Genomic DNA, 18,529 nt, shown 5'->3' with positions numbered 1-18,529 from the left:
CAGTGTTATCAGTGAACGAAGAAGAGCAAACATCTGACCGTACGAACATCCTGCAATAAATATCCGGTGCCAGCTCATCGAAGGATTAAGACATTGAAGACCAGCAAATATTGGGTATTCAGCCTAGTTTAACTGCCAGAAAGTCATCAATTCAATGAAACTTTCCAAACACCAAGAGAACCCTGCCACAAAAATTAGACATGCACATACACTCAAACAAGAAGGCAGTTACCACAATTCCCTTCATTAATTTCCTCGCTTGGCCGCCAACAATCACGAGTCCAGAAAATTCAGATGACTTGAGGCTACAATGTAAAGTATATTCAATACTAAACGTGTTCTTAGAAAGACAAATGCAGGATTGCCTGGTAAAATAACGCTCGAAGCATTCCTAATAATTCTAATATACAAGTACAAGCTGCGGCTTCAAGGCGTGTGGTGTGAGGAGAGTCGCATACTTCACTTCGGCTGAAGGCTATTCAGGGAGTGAAGCTCACCTCCCGCATTGCAGGCATTTAACCTTAGTCGATGACTCCGTCCACTCTATGATAATTATATTCTTACTCAGATCTGCCTATCTGATTTCAGAGACCAAAGGTTAATAACTAATGTGGTCTAGGCAGTAGAGCATGTAGTGTTATGAATGAACTGCTTCCATATGTGCGCATGAGGCACTCGCACAGTTTGAAAGTTTAAAGTCTAGCACGAGCTTCCGTGACCGATCGTCTATGTTCAGAAGACAAGCGTACACCCGGCAATATTTATTGGTGAAAGAAAGAATGGTATACAGGCACTTGGAGTGAACATGTGTTGCAGGAGAGTTGGATTCGGCATAAGAATAACAAAGCAATTAGTCCGTATATCCACAAGATAATAATCAATTAACGGCCGCTGCTCGATGTTACGATAATTTGGATATTTCTTGTATTACAGCACGTAATGGATCGGCCAGAGTGAAGCTCGCTCACATAATTGGACACTGAGTAGCAGCTCAAGACCAGCTGCACCAGAGCCTACAAATTCCAATCAATCCTACTCAACAACTACGCTGCATAAATACCGTCCATCGTTAATTATACTTGCATTATTGGTTATTGAACTGATTATGGAGCTGTTCTTCAAAACATTCTCAAGTGAAATATTTTTTGTCGTGTTCTTTGTTTTTAAACTGTTTGTAAATGAATATATTATAGAAAGGGTGAGAATTATTAGGAATTTTAACTTACAATACAACTGATAAATTGTCCTGTATGCTAGACATAAAGTTGATATATAAGTCACCACAGGTGCTGACACGAAATTAAGAATTTTCTTTTCAGAACCTATTTAACGCCAATACCCATCAAGAAATCTATTTTTAGACACAATTTTAGTAGTGAATAAAATAAAATATAGAGCCTAATAAGCCTTGTGATATAACATGCACTAGAAAACTGTGGTAACAAGGGAAACGTATAAAATTGTATCAGAAACATCAAAGAAGATACTCAGCAACGCGTGCGAGCACTCAGCGGTCGGGACAGGGCTGTTGAGAAGCGCATAATGAGCTGCTGCTATAGGGCCATCCACTTTAAGGCCTTGCAGCGTACAAGCCTTCTACTTGCTTCACGAATGCAATACTAAAATTTTCGAGGATGTTGAAAGTTGAATACAAATTTTGTAGGTTGGATCAGATAATTATTTATGGAGTGTAAAATATTCAAACTCTGAAATAATAAATCACCATCTATCAGGTTTAACTCTGGGCGCCTTTCCATAGATAGTTCCAGCTGAAAGTAATGCATTCATTTACAACGAGGAAACTTACTCCATTTTTCATCGCAGCCAGCATAATATTTACATAATCAAACCGAGATTAAAATGCACAGGAAACATCTCGGCGCAATGCAAAGATACTATATTTTCCCAGACTTTCGGGGAATTTTCCCGAAATAAAACTTTAGAAACGACGCTACAAACTTGAAGGCACATCAGCAGGACGCAAGTAACTCCACGGCATTGCAGCCATAGTATAAAAATCTGCGAGACAACTTCAATAAGATACGTGCACGCAAGTAACGCAAGCAAGTGCGTGTACTGACCTGAGTCGATGTCGAGCGCAGCATCCCTGGCCTCCTCCTCAGGTTCGGACGACGGCGCGCGCATCAGACTACGCGACGAAGACACGTCCTCGTCCTCGCTGTCGTCTGCTTCAGGCACCTCGATGCCCTTACGTTGCCTGCAACACACATGCGGTACTATTAAAATATAAATATCAGATTTGAAATAAATAATAATTTGTGGAAAAAAGTAAATGAAAAGATACCTATAATAAGATTGCACAGATATTACTGTGGCATGCCTGCTCCCGGATAAGAAATTTAGAAAATCAAACTTCAAAGAGCCAAGATATTCTCATCAAATGCGACCATCTGGAAGCAATCTGGGACGCTTGATGATGAAACCGGAAATCGCAATATACAAGATCTCCATTCCAGAATTACAAGAGCGAAGATTTGCTGTTATCGGAATAATAATCTTTATACAATAACTAGAAAATCTCAAGCTAAAATTTTCACACACCGTAAACTTTCGAGACACCTCAACAAGTCGGGGGACGACGACAATAAGCTTTCGTTCCCAACGGAGCTAGACTGGCGAGGACTCTCTTCGGCGTCGTCGAGGGAAGAGTCCTGCGTGACGCGAGCGGTCGAGTCAGAAGTGCGGAGTGGGACCATCGCAATGCAGCAAACTTCGTTATGCTCGCTTATGTCACCAAGCTGAGGTAGTTTACTGGCAGACTTAAGGCAGCCTTCGTGTCTTCTTGAAGACGTGCACCGTAAAAGTATTTCGCTCGGCAGAGACAGGAACTTCACTCTCAATTCTTCCATCGTGAACGCAGGTTCGATGTCATCAAGGTTCGGAAAGTTCCTGAAGACCGCAGTGCTCGGACCAGCGGGGGATGATTGGTCGTGTTGTTGAGGGAAGTACGTGCTCACGGTTCGACGCTTGACAATAGGCGACGCAAGGAAGCGAGAGATTCTTTTGATGGTCGGAGATCGCAGGATCGATTTGTCAAATCGTGCTGTGCCCGATGTTCTCGAAAAGAGAGAACTCGTGGAACCCCTTTCTTGGCTTGATGATCTCAGGAGAGACGCTACTGAAGGGTCAGAGGTGGAAAGACTTCCGGATTCCTCGGCTTGACACGACGTGCTTGCCATTGTTAATCAGAGTTTAATTTACAATTAGTGTCAATTCATTACCACTTCGGATGAGACAGATATCTATAAAAAATTTTCACATTGAAGCTATTCCTAATCTACTGTAGCGGATAATTCACAGTGATGATAGACACGCCTGCGATTTATATAAAAATACTAGCACAACACACATAGACAATATAACGCATGAGAAAATGTATCGAAGATTGCAGATACTTTCAGATAAACAAAAGCACAGCATTCAAGCACAATTCCGTAAGGCTGCATAAAATCATCTTCTGCACCATACACCCGAGTTTGGAATCAACGTGTCAATGCTACGCAAGCGAATATAAGTGCACAATAATCTATTACTGAAATTATATTATTGATCCATAACAAGAATTGATAAATAAATAAAAGATTGCCAGCAACACAGTAGGAATGCTGCCAACATAAAGCAACCACCGTGAACATAGTCCAAGCCTGGTCTCCGCATGTAGGAGCAACAGAATTAGCCACAAGCTTTAATTATTACAAAATACGAAACTTGCTCGAAATAAATTTAAATCTTGATTTATATAAGTGTATTGAGTTTCAGTACTGCGAGGCCCAATCAGAAAAATATTCAAACCAATCTCAGGTAACGTAGCACCAAGGGATGGAGCGCACAAGAGATCTACACTCAGACTGCCATCGGAGAGAGTGCAGCGCTTGAGGAGACACAGCACGCCTATGATTGCATGACATCACTGCATGATGCTGCTGAAACGCACCTCACTTACCCCTCCGCCAACACATTAATTGAACATTACGGGGAGAACAACATTGAGACAAATGGTCCACTTGCTACCAGGGGAAGTTAAGAGTTCAAATTTCACAAGAATTAGCATTTTAAAACATTGAGATGCGTACGGTCATTGAGATGCGCCTGAATCACGCATTGTATCCACAAAAAGATTAGGCAACATAACTTTTATCACTCTGTGTCTGATATTTGGTACCGTAGTACAAAAAAGTTCAGAAAAATAATAATCAACTATAAGAAGCAGGATAGATCAAAAATTAATCGGCTTTTAAGCATTGCTATTTTTTAAGTAGCCTAATAATTTACAATAGCTATGGCCGATTCACTGGGCGTTGGTTCAGCAGCCGCGATGGGGTCAAGCACTAAGCAATATCAAGATCTAAGGCAACTACAAATGATGGAGTGCTGACAAACGTGGGGGTTTATTTATAGTATACACACCTGAAGATTACATCTCTCTGGGACAAGGTTTATTAAAAATTAGAAAAATCAGTCGGATGACTTGAAATCAAGTTATTCTTTTATATTATACCTCCTCTAATTGTATTAGTAATTGACCGAGTTAGAGCATAACCAATGCTACCGCAAACATTGAAAATAATAATTTAGGTATGAATAATTATCTTCACATCATTTCAATATCACAAACTTTAGATAAAATTCAATATTTTTATATAAAAATAAAAAAATAGACTAATAGAATCCAGCAACAGTTGAAAAATAGAACAGTCTAATGAAATTCTAATGGAACAAAAGCTGTATTTGATAATCACACGCGATGCGATGCGTCATTTGAGGCGGTTTTACCAGAAACTCAGGTTAACGTGCACCAGCTCATGAAATAAAAATAGCTCTTCATGTTGAACTTGTGATGCGCTAACAACGCCTGTCAAGGATCCTAGCACACAAAACTAGCAAGGATCCTAGCACACACTTTGAACACAAAATCTCAGATGTCGCCGAGTAGAAACCAGTTTATACGAGGCTGGAGACAAAGATTTGTCAAGTAACACATAAATAATAGCAAGACTACAGCCATTGCGCCTAGAAATGAAACTATCATTACATTGCTGATGGTTAACGGGAGTAAAACCTTTAAATACAGCACGCTTCACATGCCCATGCACAGCAGGCATGCGACGTGCCACTGCTATGACACGAGCACCACTTCACTGAAGAACACCGTGCAACAGAAGGCAGCTTGGCATACTCCTCCGCATCCCGGCATCCGCTCGAGATAATTTCTCATCTCTATTATTATCCCCAAACGAGATATGGGACGTCGCAACCACATCAACTCATTTTATATAGGAAATGACACCCGAAACTATATGTAAGCGTGTCATGCCGAAATCGCGGAATTGCTGATTCAATGGAATCGGCAGCCAGTTGCCGAATATGTATAATCAGCATTTCGTTACTGATTCAGAAAATTGGACGTTAGAGTTAGAACATAAATCGACAGCTAGAGTTAGAAAAGGTTGGGTCAAGTTCGGTCAAGTTCCTTTATATTTAAATAGGTATTAAAAAATAACTGGGCTGACTGACCTAACCCCAGATTCCTATAGTAATGAAGAGCTGATTCTATAGATTCGTCAACTGGCTACTGATCAAATAGAATCGGCTATTCCGCGATTTCGGCACGACATGTTGTGCCGAGCCGACACAGATATGTGCACCGACATAGATATGCTTTGAGATTGAAACTATTTTCGCCAGTAGAGCAATTTGATAATGGAACAATTTAATTTAACAACGCAATAAAATATGCAAAAGCTCGCGTCAAATGGAGTATGCAGAAAAATAAGGAAAACATTGATAGCAATAATTTAAGAGGGAAAATATTTCTTCTCGACTCTTAGCAAATGATTATACCTCTTAATGAAACTTGTATAAAACGAAGCGTATCCTGGACGAGATATATAAATATAATATAAATGAATCAAAGCTGTTAGGATTGTTTCTAGCATTTATTCAATGACACTAGACGTGTGCAGCATTGCGTTGACTGTGCACAATAATGAGCATTAGCGCCCTGAATAAAGTAGAAAACGTTCATCTAGTACTCGAAAGCATGGGAAGTAATTCAGTATTTTGTTTCTTCAGACCTCAGACATAAATAACACGATGATCATAATTCCGTGCAGCGGCAGTGATTGCTGATAGTGGTTTAATTATCCGGTGGTTTAATATGATAGTTCAAATTTCCTTTTAACTTACAATTCCATAAATAAACCTAAATTCACATTACTTCTTTTCGTTATATCTTGATGCGCTACAATGAAACCATGTATATACAGGAAATGATGATAGTATGTGGTGTTATAGATTTAGTGAGTTAATAACCCTGCATTCTTTTTTAGTGAACGTGTGAATTTCCGCAGGAGATAAGTTCAACATGAATCCATTCATTTTTCCGAGATAATGAACTAAAGATAAATGCAGACCTAGAGCCAGTCAAAACTGGATGGTTTGACACGTTTCTAGATACTTAGTGACTTTGATTATCGAAAATAATATTTTTTAAAATGTTCAGTGCATATACGTAGAATTCGATTTTTTATTTCAACTAACGAATGCGTCATCAACAAAAAGTTGTCTTTCGTATTTTGATTAGTCACACGATATTCCTGGAATAAAATTCATGCCAGCCCCTTCCCCCACTAAAGAGTAGCCTTTCTACGCAGAATTACTCCAATGCACCATATTTATATTACGTACATAAAGCCTATATAGTACGTACATGAGGCCTCCGCATGCTTCGTTGCTCAGGCCTCTTTCGACGGCCACAGCTCAGCACTGTCAGCGCATCAGAGGCAATAATCACATATGCATCGCAACTATCACATCGCAATGCAATAGAAAATGTTCAACAAATAATTTAACGCGTGAAATTTGAATTGAACATCAATCTTAAATCTAGCAATAATTAATTAACAAGAGTAAAATTCATTAATGAATCGCCACAAAAATTATCTTGCATTCAACTACCTCTACTGTCTCCGTCGTAGGAGCAGTTTCAAGAAGGACAACAAATACGTAGAATAAACAGAGCCACGCCTCACCTTTTGAGGAAGAAGTCGAGATTGACGTAGTTGCAGTGCTTGGGGCTATCGAGCGTGTGAGGCCCCGGGGAGCCGCAGGGGGAAGACAACCCCTCCCCCGACCCGCCACTCTTGGAGGCAAGGGACGTGCCAGACCCGCCAGACTTGAGGGTGTCGTAAGGCTCGTCATCTTCGTCAGGAGCAACCGTGTCATAGAGATGCTCCTCGTCGCCGCTGAGGTCAGCACAGTGCAGAGCGGGAGGCGTTGCAGGGCGCCGACCGCTGTCTACTGACGACGATGTAGAGGCAGATTTGTATAGAGCATTTGGCCGCTCCACAGAGGACTTGACAAACGGTCGAGTATTCAGCGGTGACACCTGAGATGCGGTTAGTGAAAGGTGGGGTAAAGGTGCGGGAGGGCGTGGCTCAGACGCGTCCCCAACTGAGGGAGGACGAGGCGTGAAATTTTTCGGAGGGACCCGAGGAGGCGATCTACCTTCTTTGGAGTTCTCGTCTCCGTCACCCGAAATGGGGATGACTGTTACGAACGAGGAAGGCTCGCAGCTAGAAAGACGGTGTTGTGACACTAACGTGGGAGCTGCAGAGGCTGCAGGCACAGAGGTACTTCTAAGGAAGGCTGCAGGCCTGCTACGCACGTTGCTGTTCTTGTTGAAACGCCGCGTGAGCTGTTTCACGCTGCTACATTGCTCCTCTTCTTCCCGCTCATGGTCTGGTGAGCTTCGTTGGCCCAAAACACTTTTAATAGTTTCGTCCACGTGTTCTTGGTCAGCGGTGTAAGGGGTATCTGCACCTTCACCTTCTCCTCTTTCCCCCCTGTTATGCAACTGCACATCTTCCACCAAGCGCTCCAGATACTCTACGTAGAATTGTTCCTTCTCTAGTTCCTCGCTCAAGATCGCAGCTCTTGCCCGGTGCTTTGCTAAATTTGCTCGCACGTCTTCTTCCCAGGCGCTTGGTAGTTCTCTACCAGGGAATCGAGAACGCCAAGCCTTATGAAAATCGTCAAATACACTCATCGCACACACTAAAGAAACGACACTGAGCTATCGTAAAGCACAAACATTGTCGATCTCCCGGAAGAACAGCGCACACCCACTCTGCCGCACAGCGTAACGTCAACTGCCCGTCCGCACTCAGAAGCCAGAATCAAATGTAGTCGTCCTGCAGCCGCGGGCCGACGCAACCAGGGCCACGAAACAGCCTTGAGGCTTTTCTTCATTCAAATTTTCAACTTATCATGCAGTGAACACCTTAATCGAAAAACAAAACTTCCATCGACAAAATCCAAAAGTGGCACAGAGGAATTACTTAACTGTATGACATTTTGCCCACCAATATGTAATTGTCCACCGTGTCAGGAAATTTTTGAGAATGTGTTCTGAGTTCACAGCTTTAGCAAGATAGATTACAGAACTTATTTCTGTTTAACATTCACCTCTAATTTAGTCATGACATGTGTGCAGTGAAAAAAGTTCTCATGATAATGCGTATTGTATAACTGGTTCGGAAAAGTGCATCGGTGTTAGATATAATCCCTTTTATTTGGACTAAACTGCACATCATGATAGGCGCAAGAGATAATATTGATTTTTAACCTACAAATGGACTTCATTTTCTCATAGACGAGCAGCTATGTCATGAGCACTTCCGTTATATTGTGCTTCGGTTATGACGTTACTGTACAACGTGCACTTTATTTTCATAGCACGGTTAATGTTGCACAATTAGTTAAATTTCTTAAGACTGAGATACCAAACCATTTGCTGGAATTAAGCTGTCTTATATAGATTTTCCTGTAATCGTTTTCCATTCGTGTTGCACAAATTAAATTCAACTGCCATAGATATCTTTGTTCATTTTTTCTTCCATTTAGATTCTATAGCGGATATCCTTTAGTGCCCAGGGTAATTTTGTCACGGAGCGGCGGCGTAGTCTCAAGAGTTGTTATTCAAGGGTTCCTTTGTTTCTTGAAAAACGAAGTCCTGAAGTATGAACAGTCGGGAAAGGCCCGCTGTTTAGATATACCAAGATGCAGATTGACCGTGAGACCCGCCGTAAATTTGTTCGAAACGTGCCGCACGTCTCCCGACAATTTTACAAATTTGTCCAAGACGTGCCCCGAATAGTTAAATAACTTGCACCTTCCGATTTCATGCATCAAGGAGAAGAAAATTTAATTGAATTTATTTGCGATATGAGCCGGAAGAACATCGTAAAGCAGGCGCTACGTAAATGTTTCTAGAGTAGTGAAACATAATAAGCCGATCAATTGGTGCAACCCATAAATAATTTTAACCGAAAAAATATAAATAACCTCTATAACACCAAAGAGTAAAGTGAAGTCAAGAATCAAATCTGCACTAACAGGAAGCGCCTACTTCCAGAATTACTTCGCAATTAATCCCAACACTGGCAATAGAATAGAAGTGTCGGCGATGAAGAAATAGGCTCCTGGCCTGTTGCCGATTAGTAATATTCTGTACTGAATTGGATCAGTTAGAATAAGTTTCTGAGCTTAGAATGAGGCTATGTTAAGAAAATGTTTTCAATCGGCAATTGAATACATGTGAGAAAAATAAAATTTGTTCTTCGAGAATAAAATCTTGCGAACATACTGGCAAGATGGGAAGGTTACCTCACAGGGATCTTCTTGTCAGGCACATTTACACAAATGATACAATAGCGAATGTAAATAATTTATTTCTACAAATACCGAGGAAGTGATGTTGAGAAAACCATGAGGGATAACTTTCAGGAAAATAATTGTAAAATATTACAATTGCAATTTATGATGTACATCGTTGGAGAGAACTGTTCGGAGGGACGTATTTACAGCAGATGTCGAGTTCTTCAGTCCTTGTAAGCAGGGCCCCACTCGATCTTAATGAGCTGACTCACTTTGGCCTGCAAACAACATTTAACGTTATTTTCATTTCATCATTGAGGCTGGTTGTCACGATTACAAATTTTTCTTTATAATTAAAAATTATAAACTAGTTTTTCAAATTAAGTTTCAAGGGTTTAATGTTTCAACAAATATTGAAGAAACAGCATTTGCCAATCACTAACAGGGTTAAATGCATATTATTTCCAATAAGTTATTAAGAATAATGAATTTCTACTGTTCTCTGTCAAACATCTACTAACTAATCTGAAAAAATTATGTCCATGAGTATTCTTAAGCCTGCATAATTAACAAGGAAACAAACAATTAATATGTCGATGATGATTTCATGCTTCATTTTCTTCAAGATATTCAATATGATTTGAACTCACGAAAGTGAGGGTGGCAGCGCAGAAGATAGCGGAACCAAGAAGAATCATGTTGTATTTGCTCTGAGTCTGAGCATAAGCAACTTGCCAGGAGCCAGAGGGCACAGGTAAGTCGTTCATGGTGGGGGGCTTGACGTGTGTGAGGCCATAGCCTGCCATGCCACGTCTTCCTGCTAAACAGAAACAAAACATTAGAAATGATGATAAAATGTGACACAATTTCACATTTTGAATCAAGTTGAGGAATCCACATTTTCTTGAGGATAAATGAAGAGTTTCTGTTTAGTGAATAACCCATACTTAGTACAAAATAAAATGAAAGCTTAGAAATGTTCAAAAAGAGTATTCTTGCAGAACATTTAGGCTAATGCTCAAATGTTTTTACCTTTTCTGTGGTATTTTTAAAGGTTTTATTTTCAATTTGTGTGCAGATGGGAAAAAAATGATCATTGCTCTACACAAATTATAGATATAAATATCCAAGAAGTTTTTCAAATTTTTCACAAGACAAATCTTGCTATGACCAAAAAAAAAAAAAAAAAGAAAAAACTTCATGATGTTATGGTAGGCAGGCATAGAGAAGAGAAAAATGCAATGAGAGCAGATACAAATATTCCAGCCAAATTAGGTACGGTATAGACATAAATCAGCCAAAAATCATTGTTAGAAAGATAGTGACTATCTGAGAATGCATTAGAACACTTAGTGATATAAGGTCAATACAATGATAATGCTTTATTTTAATGAAGAACATACAAATCCCTACAGATAGCAAATTTCATGTTTAAATATTTTCTGCTAAGCTCACACAAAAGTGGTTAGTTTGCTATTTTGAAAACAAACTTTGCAATGATAATTCTTTAATTATTCAGTAGTAAATCAAACAGCGCCAAATTAATGCATCTTCAGTGATTAAACTTAAGAGATCCTAATTTTACAGGTTTGTGAAGTAACTGAAAATTTTACTGAAGATGAGTATGGACCAAGCCTCAAAAAAGTTCATCTAAAGAAGAAAGGCTTCTTCAAACTGCATGACTAAGGTGCAGTATGCATCACGATGCATTCCCTTATACATTAACAGAGTTTAGAATAGTACAGTAGCATGGTACATAGTATGGGAAGGAGACCTGCTTCCTAGACAGACAGGCTAGAAGGCAGCAAGGAAGGTGTGACCCCCCCCCCCTCATAAATTGGCTGAGTGCTTTTGTCCCTGGTAGAGCTTTCAGGCCTGCTGTTTCAACAAGTTTATCGGAAAGGAATTACATCTAACTAACTTGACACTTTTCCAAGTAATTTTTGTATACACAGTGGGAAAATTTACCATCAAACGGGATTATAAGGGACGGGCAGGGTAAATCAGAACAGTCGGCCCACATTTTGTAGCAATGTTGTAGCAGCTAAACTAATCAAAATATTGCTAAACTAAAAATAGTGTTAAAAGTTCAACATTTCTACTATCCATGTAGCATAAAGCAAGCTAAGAAATCATACATTTACTACCTCTAAAAAATCCCTGCAAAAAAGTGTCATAAGTGAGATTTTGGAAACGTATCTCTGCTAAGGTCTGTAGCAAAGAAATGTTTGCCGTATCAAAAAATTTTACTTGCATAAAAATTACACACAGGTGTTGGCTTGAAAACGTGATTGACAGAATTTGCATATCTCATTAAAAAAAAATGGCAGCCATTTCCACAAGACCTGGGTAATAAGGGACACCCCCCAGGGGTAATAAGGAACACCCATAAAAATGCATTTACAGTAGAAACCTGATTAGCAAAGGCTCCAGTTAACAAAAAAATTGATTAACAACAAAAAATTTTGATTATATTTACCTTGCTTGGCAAACAATATTTCACTTAAGGAAAAATTGATGCATCATCAATCATCACAAAATTGAGCAGAGAATGTGACAGATAGAATTGTGCACCAGGCAACATAAAATGAAAGTAATTAACCTGCACTATGCTTTATTTATCCAAAAAATACAATAGTTGTCACTAGATTATTAATATCTGTTTCAGGTATGTTTTTTTTCTGATATTTTCTGTTACAGTGCATTTACGTGACCCAATTAAAATGGGGCAAATTTACAAGCCATCTTGTAAGTTTACAGTTACAGAAAAGTGCTCCACGGGTGCTGAAATGAAGCTTGCAGGGGACAAGGTCATTGTAAATGCTTAATGGCATGTTCATGGATATGGTAATATCACATCAATAATATGGTAATGTATGGATATGGTAATATCATATCAATAAAGGAAAAACAAGTAGAATCACAGAAAATGTCATTTATTCTACATCTACATCATCTACAAAGGAAAAGGAGGACTTCAGATTGCTGTTAGTAATATACAAGTACATTCTGCATGCTTCAAACGTTTAATAATCAAGTTTTTTTCAAGTCTCCTGGATTAACCTGTTCCCAGGGGTAATTCGGGATGCTTTCATTTTCCATCTGGCACCTTACAAATAGTATATGGAATTTTTGAAGATGCCATATGATGGCCCTTGCAAAGAGCTATAAAATGAGCCCAAACTCATTTATATCTTTATGAAATGTTTCATGGTAACAAGTTATTAAAAAAAATGCTCAAAACTGTCCCTTATTGCCCCATTTGGTGGTACATGGATGAATTAACTGCTCAAAGCAAAGCAAATTGACCATTTGTTCATTTAAAATATTTTTTATTGCAGCACATACAAAAAATTGCCAAAGAGTACATTATATTCCAATTTGCAGGGATTCAAAACTCTTCAGATGACATTAACAGATCAAAAACAGGTCTCAGCAAGGATTTATAATATATTTATAATTCAACAACATTTCTAATGTATTAACATTCATATTCAAGTTAATAGAAGCATTGATTCCATCAAAGAATGAAATTTTGGTAGACATAAGTAAATAATACATCTAAATAGGATACAAGGAAATTTTAAATAGAAAAAGATGGCTTTGGTCCTTTGGAAACAGATAGATGGAAATGTTTAGGTTGACTTATTTAGGGTAAACATGGTATATTCCAACATCGTGGGTAATTCCGACACTTCTCAACTTTTTCCTTTATATTAAGCTTTGTCTTCGTTCCACGCATTTGTTATTGTTGATATAGTGACGTCATACTATTGCACGCCATACTATTGCCAAAACACTAGGTCTGGGCCGTCTGGCAGGAAAATGTTAAGATCCAAAGAGAGACAGTGCATGACAGTCACTGCACGTCACCTAGTAAGAACATCGAAAAACGTGTCAAAGTTGATAGTTGACCTTGCTCTACCAAATAGTGATAAACTGTTTGTGTAGAAAGAATATTATGGTTTGAGACTTTTAAATAAGTCTGTGAATATATTAGGAATCCTTTAAGTATACTTGTATTTGCTGATTTCAAGTGGTAAATATACACAGGGCATCGGAATTCTAACACAGGGCTGCCGGAATTAGTCTCACAATATGCCTAATTTAGTCACACACAGCATCTGAATTCAGGGATTTTGTAGGTTTGAATTCTAAAGGCTTTTAAATAAATATGGCAACAGTTTGTGACATTTCATTGTTGCTGCGCGTAGTGTGGTGTTTTGAGTGACATTAACTGATGTAAACCAATCAGAACTCGAGTTGCACATATGGTGATCTATTTATAGCCATTCATTTCTTGCTACGTCCTCAATGTGTTGGAATATACTGCGTTTACCCTACATTACATTAAAATGATTACATTCTGTATGATATTTGGGCTGGAATGAATGATCAAGCAATGGCCAATGGGGATTGTGGAAGTTGAAAATTTTATGAAATGACATGTTTGAAAATTGCAAACCGTGATTTTTTCAATCAAATAAAAATTGATGACATTCATGATTCAAGCAGCAAGATTTCATACCTACTGAAATTATATTATATTATAGCCGCAATATTTCAGAAAAAATAGGACTTTCCAGCCCTGTTTTAGCTAACCTAGCTATTCTTAATAAACTTCAAAATGCTATTGCATTGCTACAACCTTAAAGCTTAGAGATATAGGGTAAATGCGGTATATTCCGTCACATTAAGGACGCATCGAGAAATGAAAAACTATAAAAAAATAACCGTATGCGTTACTCAAGTTCTGTTTGCTTTATGTGACTCTCAAAACACCGCACTACGTGTCAGCAACAACGAAACGTCACAAAGGGTTGCCATATTTATTTAAAAGCCTTAGAATGGAAACCTACCAAATCCCTATATTCCATCACTTTGTGGCAATATTCGGCACGTGGTGAGGCGTATTCCGTCCGCGCTTCAAATTCTACTGATACGTAATGCCGTCATCCACGTGTTCAAATTCCTTTCGCTGTGTGAGGCTGTGAGCTGTATTGGAATACAACACGGCTTTGAATTAGAACACAAATGAATATTGAACACTACTTAATTACGCTTTTAATTAACAACTATTAAGCTTTTAATTAAGCAAATTTTAATTTTTGTACACAGCTTGGAACGATCTGTGTGTGTCTAATTCAAGTTGTGACGGAATTAGTTTTCATGTGTCTAAATCCATTTCTCAACTTAATCATCTATTAATTTATTTACCACTTAAAATCAGCAAATACAAGTATACTTAAAGGATTCCTAATATATTCACAGACGTATTTAAAAGTCTCAAACCATAATATTCTTCCTATACCTACAAACAGTTATTCACTATTTGGTAGAGCAAGGTCAACTGTCAAATTTGACACATTTTTCGATGATCTTACTGGGTAGCGTGCATCAGGATGGAATTCTAATATTAACTGTTCATATATTATTCCCGATACACCTACACCAGTTTTTCGATACAACATTATTTCAGGCAAAAAAGAACTTCTTATAGGCTTAAAACACGTATGGGTATGCTAAGTTTCTATAAGGTAGGCTAACTCACTTGGAAATGTTGTGTGCCAGCAAGGCTGCAGGCGCAGCTTCCACTCAACAATTAAAATTATACAAAGTATTAGTTTGTTAAAGATTTGTCTCTTAATATGACTGCAAAGAAGTAAACTTAATAAAGTAATTACAGCTACCGTGACTACGCTGTCAAGCAGACTTTTCGATGATGCATACACTAAACACGCAATTCATGGGAGCGAGTGCGAGACTACATAGAGCAACAAAACAAGGCGCCCGGCATGCAACTGCAAAAGCAAATGACGATCGCGGCAGCGGCGGCACGGATCATAACGTTAATATAGTCAATGCAAGAGAATGATTAATTATGATATTTCTGATAGAGATTTGAAATATTTTCGGAAGCCTAAAACTATAACAAATTATTTTGTTACTTTGACAGGGTTGATTTCAAAATAAATATTTTAATGCAAATTCATGAAAAATGTTTAAAATAAATTGAATAATGTTCATTTATATCTATAGGTGGGAGTAATTTGAGTAAACAACTACGAATCGATTTATTATCCTTTAAATAAGAATCTTTGCATTGAAACTTCTGGAAGATGTGTCCACCGCAATATTTGTACAGTGGTATCAAGAGTCAAAGCCCTCAACTGATCGTTGGATGGCTGCAAATATGTCGCATCATTCTACCTATTACAGTCAATAGAACCTAAATAAACTCTGTTCATCGAAAAGCTTATGTACCAAACATACGTGGTAGTACAATAAATTTTGAGATCTCCAGTCAAGTCATGAGATTTAAATTCATACTCATAGGTGATCTTGAATTTCTGCACTGCGTTCAATTAAGCAATTTGTAAAATCATAAATTTCAAATAGGTACCAACTTTTTCAATTTAATTCTGAATGAGTCGCGTCTGTTGAATTCTAATAGGGATCATTAATTTTTGCATCGTATTTCTGAAAATCAAGTATTGCATTTCTTTTAAATTAAAAACATTCTTTTACATAAAAAAAAAGATTTTTTTCTTACAGCTTCTTTGATAATTGATGATCTCACTCGTATAACTTAACACGTTTCCTGCGACGGCTCTTTTGCTGCTATGCACGACACCTGCAATGTGACCCACCGGTGGGTCCCAGTCTTCTTTCCATTGTTGCGATTGTGGGTCCCATCGCATTACAAGAAAAACATTATCTTCAGATGCGATGGGACCCACCCGTGGGTCACTGTTTTTCTTACCTAATCAAGCTGTAACATATGAGAATAAAACTCTGACAACCTCACTCCGAGCTATCTCAGATGCAACTGAAGTTATCGTACATATACCACCGTCGCAACAGGAGAATAGCATCGATATTGGCCGTCGCCGTACACGTAACACAGTGGTGACCCACCGGTGGGTCACATCGCAGGAAACGTGTTAATATTTTAAATTTAATGATTTTGTCATTTCGATGACTAAACTTTCTTTGGTTCATTAAAATAAAATAATTACTGCTTATAAACAACCAAAGTTTTCTAAAAGACACAAGACGTTCGAAAACTCCCCATGGGAGACAAAATCATTCAGGATTTGTAGTGAAGTGAAGTTATTAAGACAAATTCGACATTATAGGGCAAAAACATGAATAATTTTGTATTTAGAAGCGTATCAATTGGTGTTTAAATTTTGAAACAATTTTCCATCATTTAAATGTTACTGTGAAATGTGGATCAAATCTATTTATTATGAAATTGAACTTTACAAGACCAAAACAAGGTGTCTGACACCATCTTGTCTAATGTCAACAGTCAACACAAAGTTGCCATACACCGTGAAAGATTAGCAGTTTATCCCATCATTCTGTGTGGATTCGAGAACTTTGTTGGTATTGGTGAAATCGTGAGAATTTTCTGCGAAAGTTTACGTAATTTTTATTTTTTATTTTGGAACATATTCATTACAAAATTTGTCGATACGGATACACGACTAGTGATGTATTGGAGGGAAGAGTCACCTACTTTTTATCGGTTTTCGAACCACACGCAAGCGAGTTAGAGGAAGTGCAGCTGTCCGGGTGTCCGCACCCACAGTTTCTGACGAGCTCAGTGTAAGAGTATGAGTAATTGAGTATCAATTGTCACTTCGGTGGAAGGTGTAAGGTGGTAAATTTTTCGATACATTTTCTTTTGTTAACATGATAATATATTACCTATACAGAATTCCATACTGGGCCGTGCATCGTCTCTCTTTGGATCTCAATATTTTCCTGCTAGATGGCCAAGACCTAGTGTTTGGGCAGTAGTTTGACTTTGACACGCAAATGTATGATGTCACCATTTCAACCATCAACAAACACATGGAACTACAACAAAGCTTAATATAAAAAAAACTAAAGAGGTGACGGAATTACCCACGATGTTGGAATATACCGCGTTTACCCTATAAAGGCCTATATTACAACTCCTTTTTTTATCAAAATAATTATAAATATTTTGATGAAAATCTATTGCAATTTCCATACATTTTCTTTTCTTGACAAATTCTAAGCAAGTAGGAAATTAGAATTTCAGCAACTCAAATTGGAAGGTTTTCAATGGAATTAGACCCTACACTCAGGACTTATTTTTATTCCTAGATTAGAACTTTTCAAGTTATGAATGTAATTTAGCAGCTCCCAAGTGCAAAGTGACAAGTTTTCTAGATATTTGGAAATCTTCCGGTCCGATCTTGCAGTTCTATTAACAATTACATAAGAGATAATTCATCGAGATTCTTTTATTCATTTGAAAATACCTACTTAAAGTTGGGTTTTGTGACAGCATAAGTCAAAATATTTAGTCAATCATGTCAACTCAATGGTCTTTAAATTTTCTCAACAACGATATCTCAAAAACTTACCAATAGATTTAACCAAAAATCTCGACGCATTCATCCTAGCTGCAATCATTTTAATGGCAAACTAGAAGAAACTTTAAGTGAAAAATATTTTTCACTTCGCAAAGACTGCCTCGCCTCAATCGCCTGTGACTGCCGTAAAATCCGAAATGATCTGTAAGAACCGTGCGAATGAACGCTAAAATAATAAAAATTACCCTAAAAGCACTAGCGTTCAGCAGATTGATACGTCGTGAGCCAAAAACCAAGGTAATTTACTGCGAACGCTGTCCAGAACATTTTTGTCTGCTCCATTTTTACGTTCGCACGCGAGTTCGCTGAAGTGTCGAATCGGTCTTAAACGCTAAATTTTGTCCTCCTTTGCATGCCTAACAAACTTAGCAAAATGTGTGAAATGAGAAATATCCGTATTATTGTATTAAATATATATTAGAAACTCTGTGTTTGCT

General features: G+C 38.1%; 2 protein-coding genes across 2 annotated transcripts in view; both read right to left on the bottom strand.

Annotated features, from left to right (window-relative positions):
* The window catches only part of LOC108672839 (active breakpoint cluster region-related protein), a 44,102-nt gene extending 35,923 nt beyond the window's left edge, over positions 1-8,179 (bottom strand). The window contains exons 1-2 of the mRNA XM_018160583.2: positions 7,053-8,179; positions 2,082-2,218 (exon numbers count right to left, since the gene is read on the bottom strand). Coding sequence (XP_018016072.1) covers positions 2,082-2,218; positions 7,053-8,068 — 1,153 coding nt within the window. The 5' untranslated portion in view covers positions 8,069-8,179. The remainder of the gene's footprint in view (positions 1-2,081; positions 2,219-7,052) is intronic.
* Positions 8,180-9,736: 1,557 nt separating this feature from the next.
* On the bottom strand, positions 9,737-18,245 carry LOC108672820. The gene is made up of 3 exons (XM_018160560.2): positions 18,084-18,245; positions 10,329-10,498; positions 9,737-9,956 (listed from the first exon to the last, which is right to left on the bottom strand). The coding sequence occupies exons 1-3, from the start codon at positions 18,130-18,132 to the stop codon at positions 9,903-9,905; spliced, it is 273 nt and encodes a 90-aa protein (XP_018016049.1). The 5' UTR covers positions 18,133-18,245; the 3' UTR covers positions 9,737-9,902.
* Positions 18,246-18,529: the final 284 nt, after the last annotated feature.

The sequence above is a fragment of the Hyalella azteca genome, unplaced genomic scaffold (genome assembly GCF_000764305.2).
Source record: "Hyalella azteca isolate HAZT.00-mixed unplaced genomic scaffold, Hazt_2.0.2 contig15387, whole genome shotgun sequence".
Classification (NCBI taxonomy): Eukaryota; Metazoa; Arthropoda; class Malacostraca; order Amphipoda; family Hyalellidae; genus Hyalella; species Hyalella azteca.
This window is presented reverse-complemented; position numbering and strand designations above follow the sequence as displayed.

Coding starts and splice junctions, on each gene's coding strand:
- LOC108672820 (XM_018160560.2), bottom strand. CDS start 18,132: ATGATTGCAGCTAGGATGAATGCGTCGAGATTTTTGGTTAAATCTATT. Junction 10,499..18,083: donor ATTTTTGGTTAAATCTATTG/GTAAGTTTTTGA, acceptor GTTTCTGTTTAG/CAGGAAGACGTGGCATGGCA. Junction 9,957..10,328: donor GCGCTGCCACCCTCACTTTC/GTGAGTTCAAAT, acceptor TGTTGTTTGCAG/GCCAAAGTGAGTCAGCTCAT.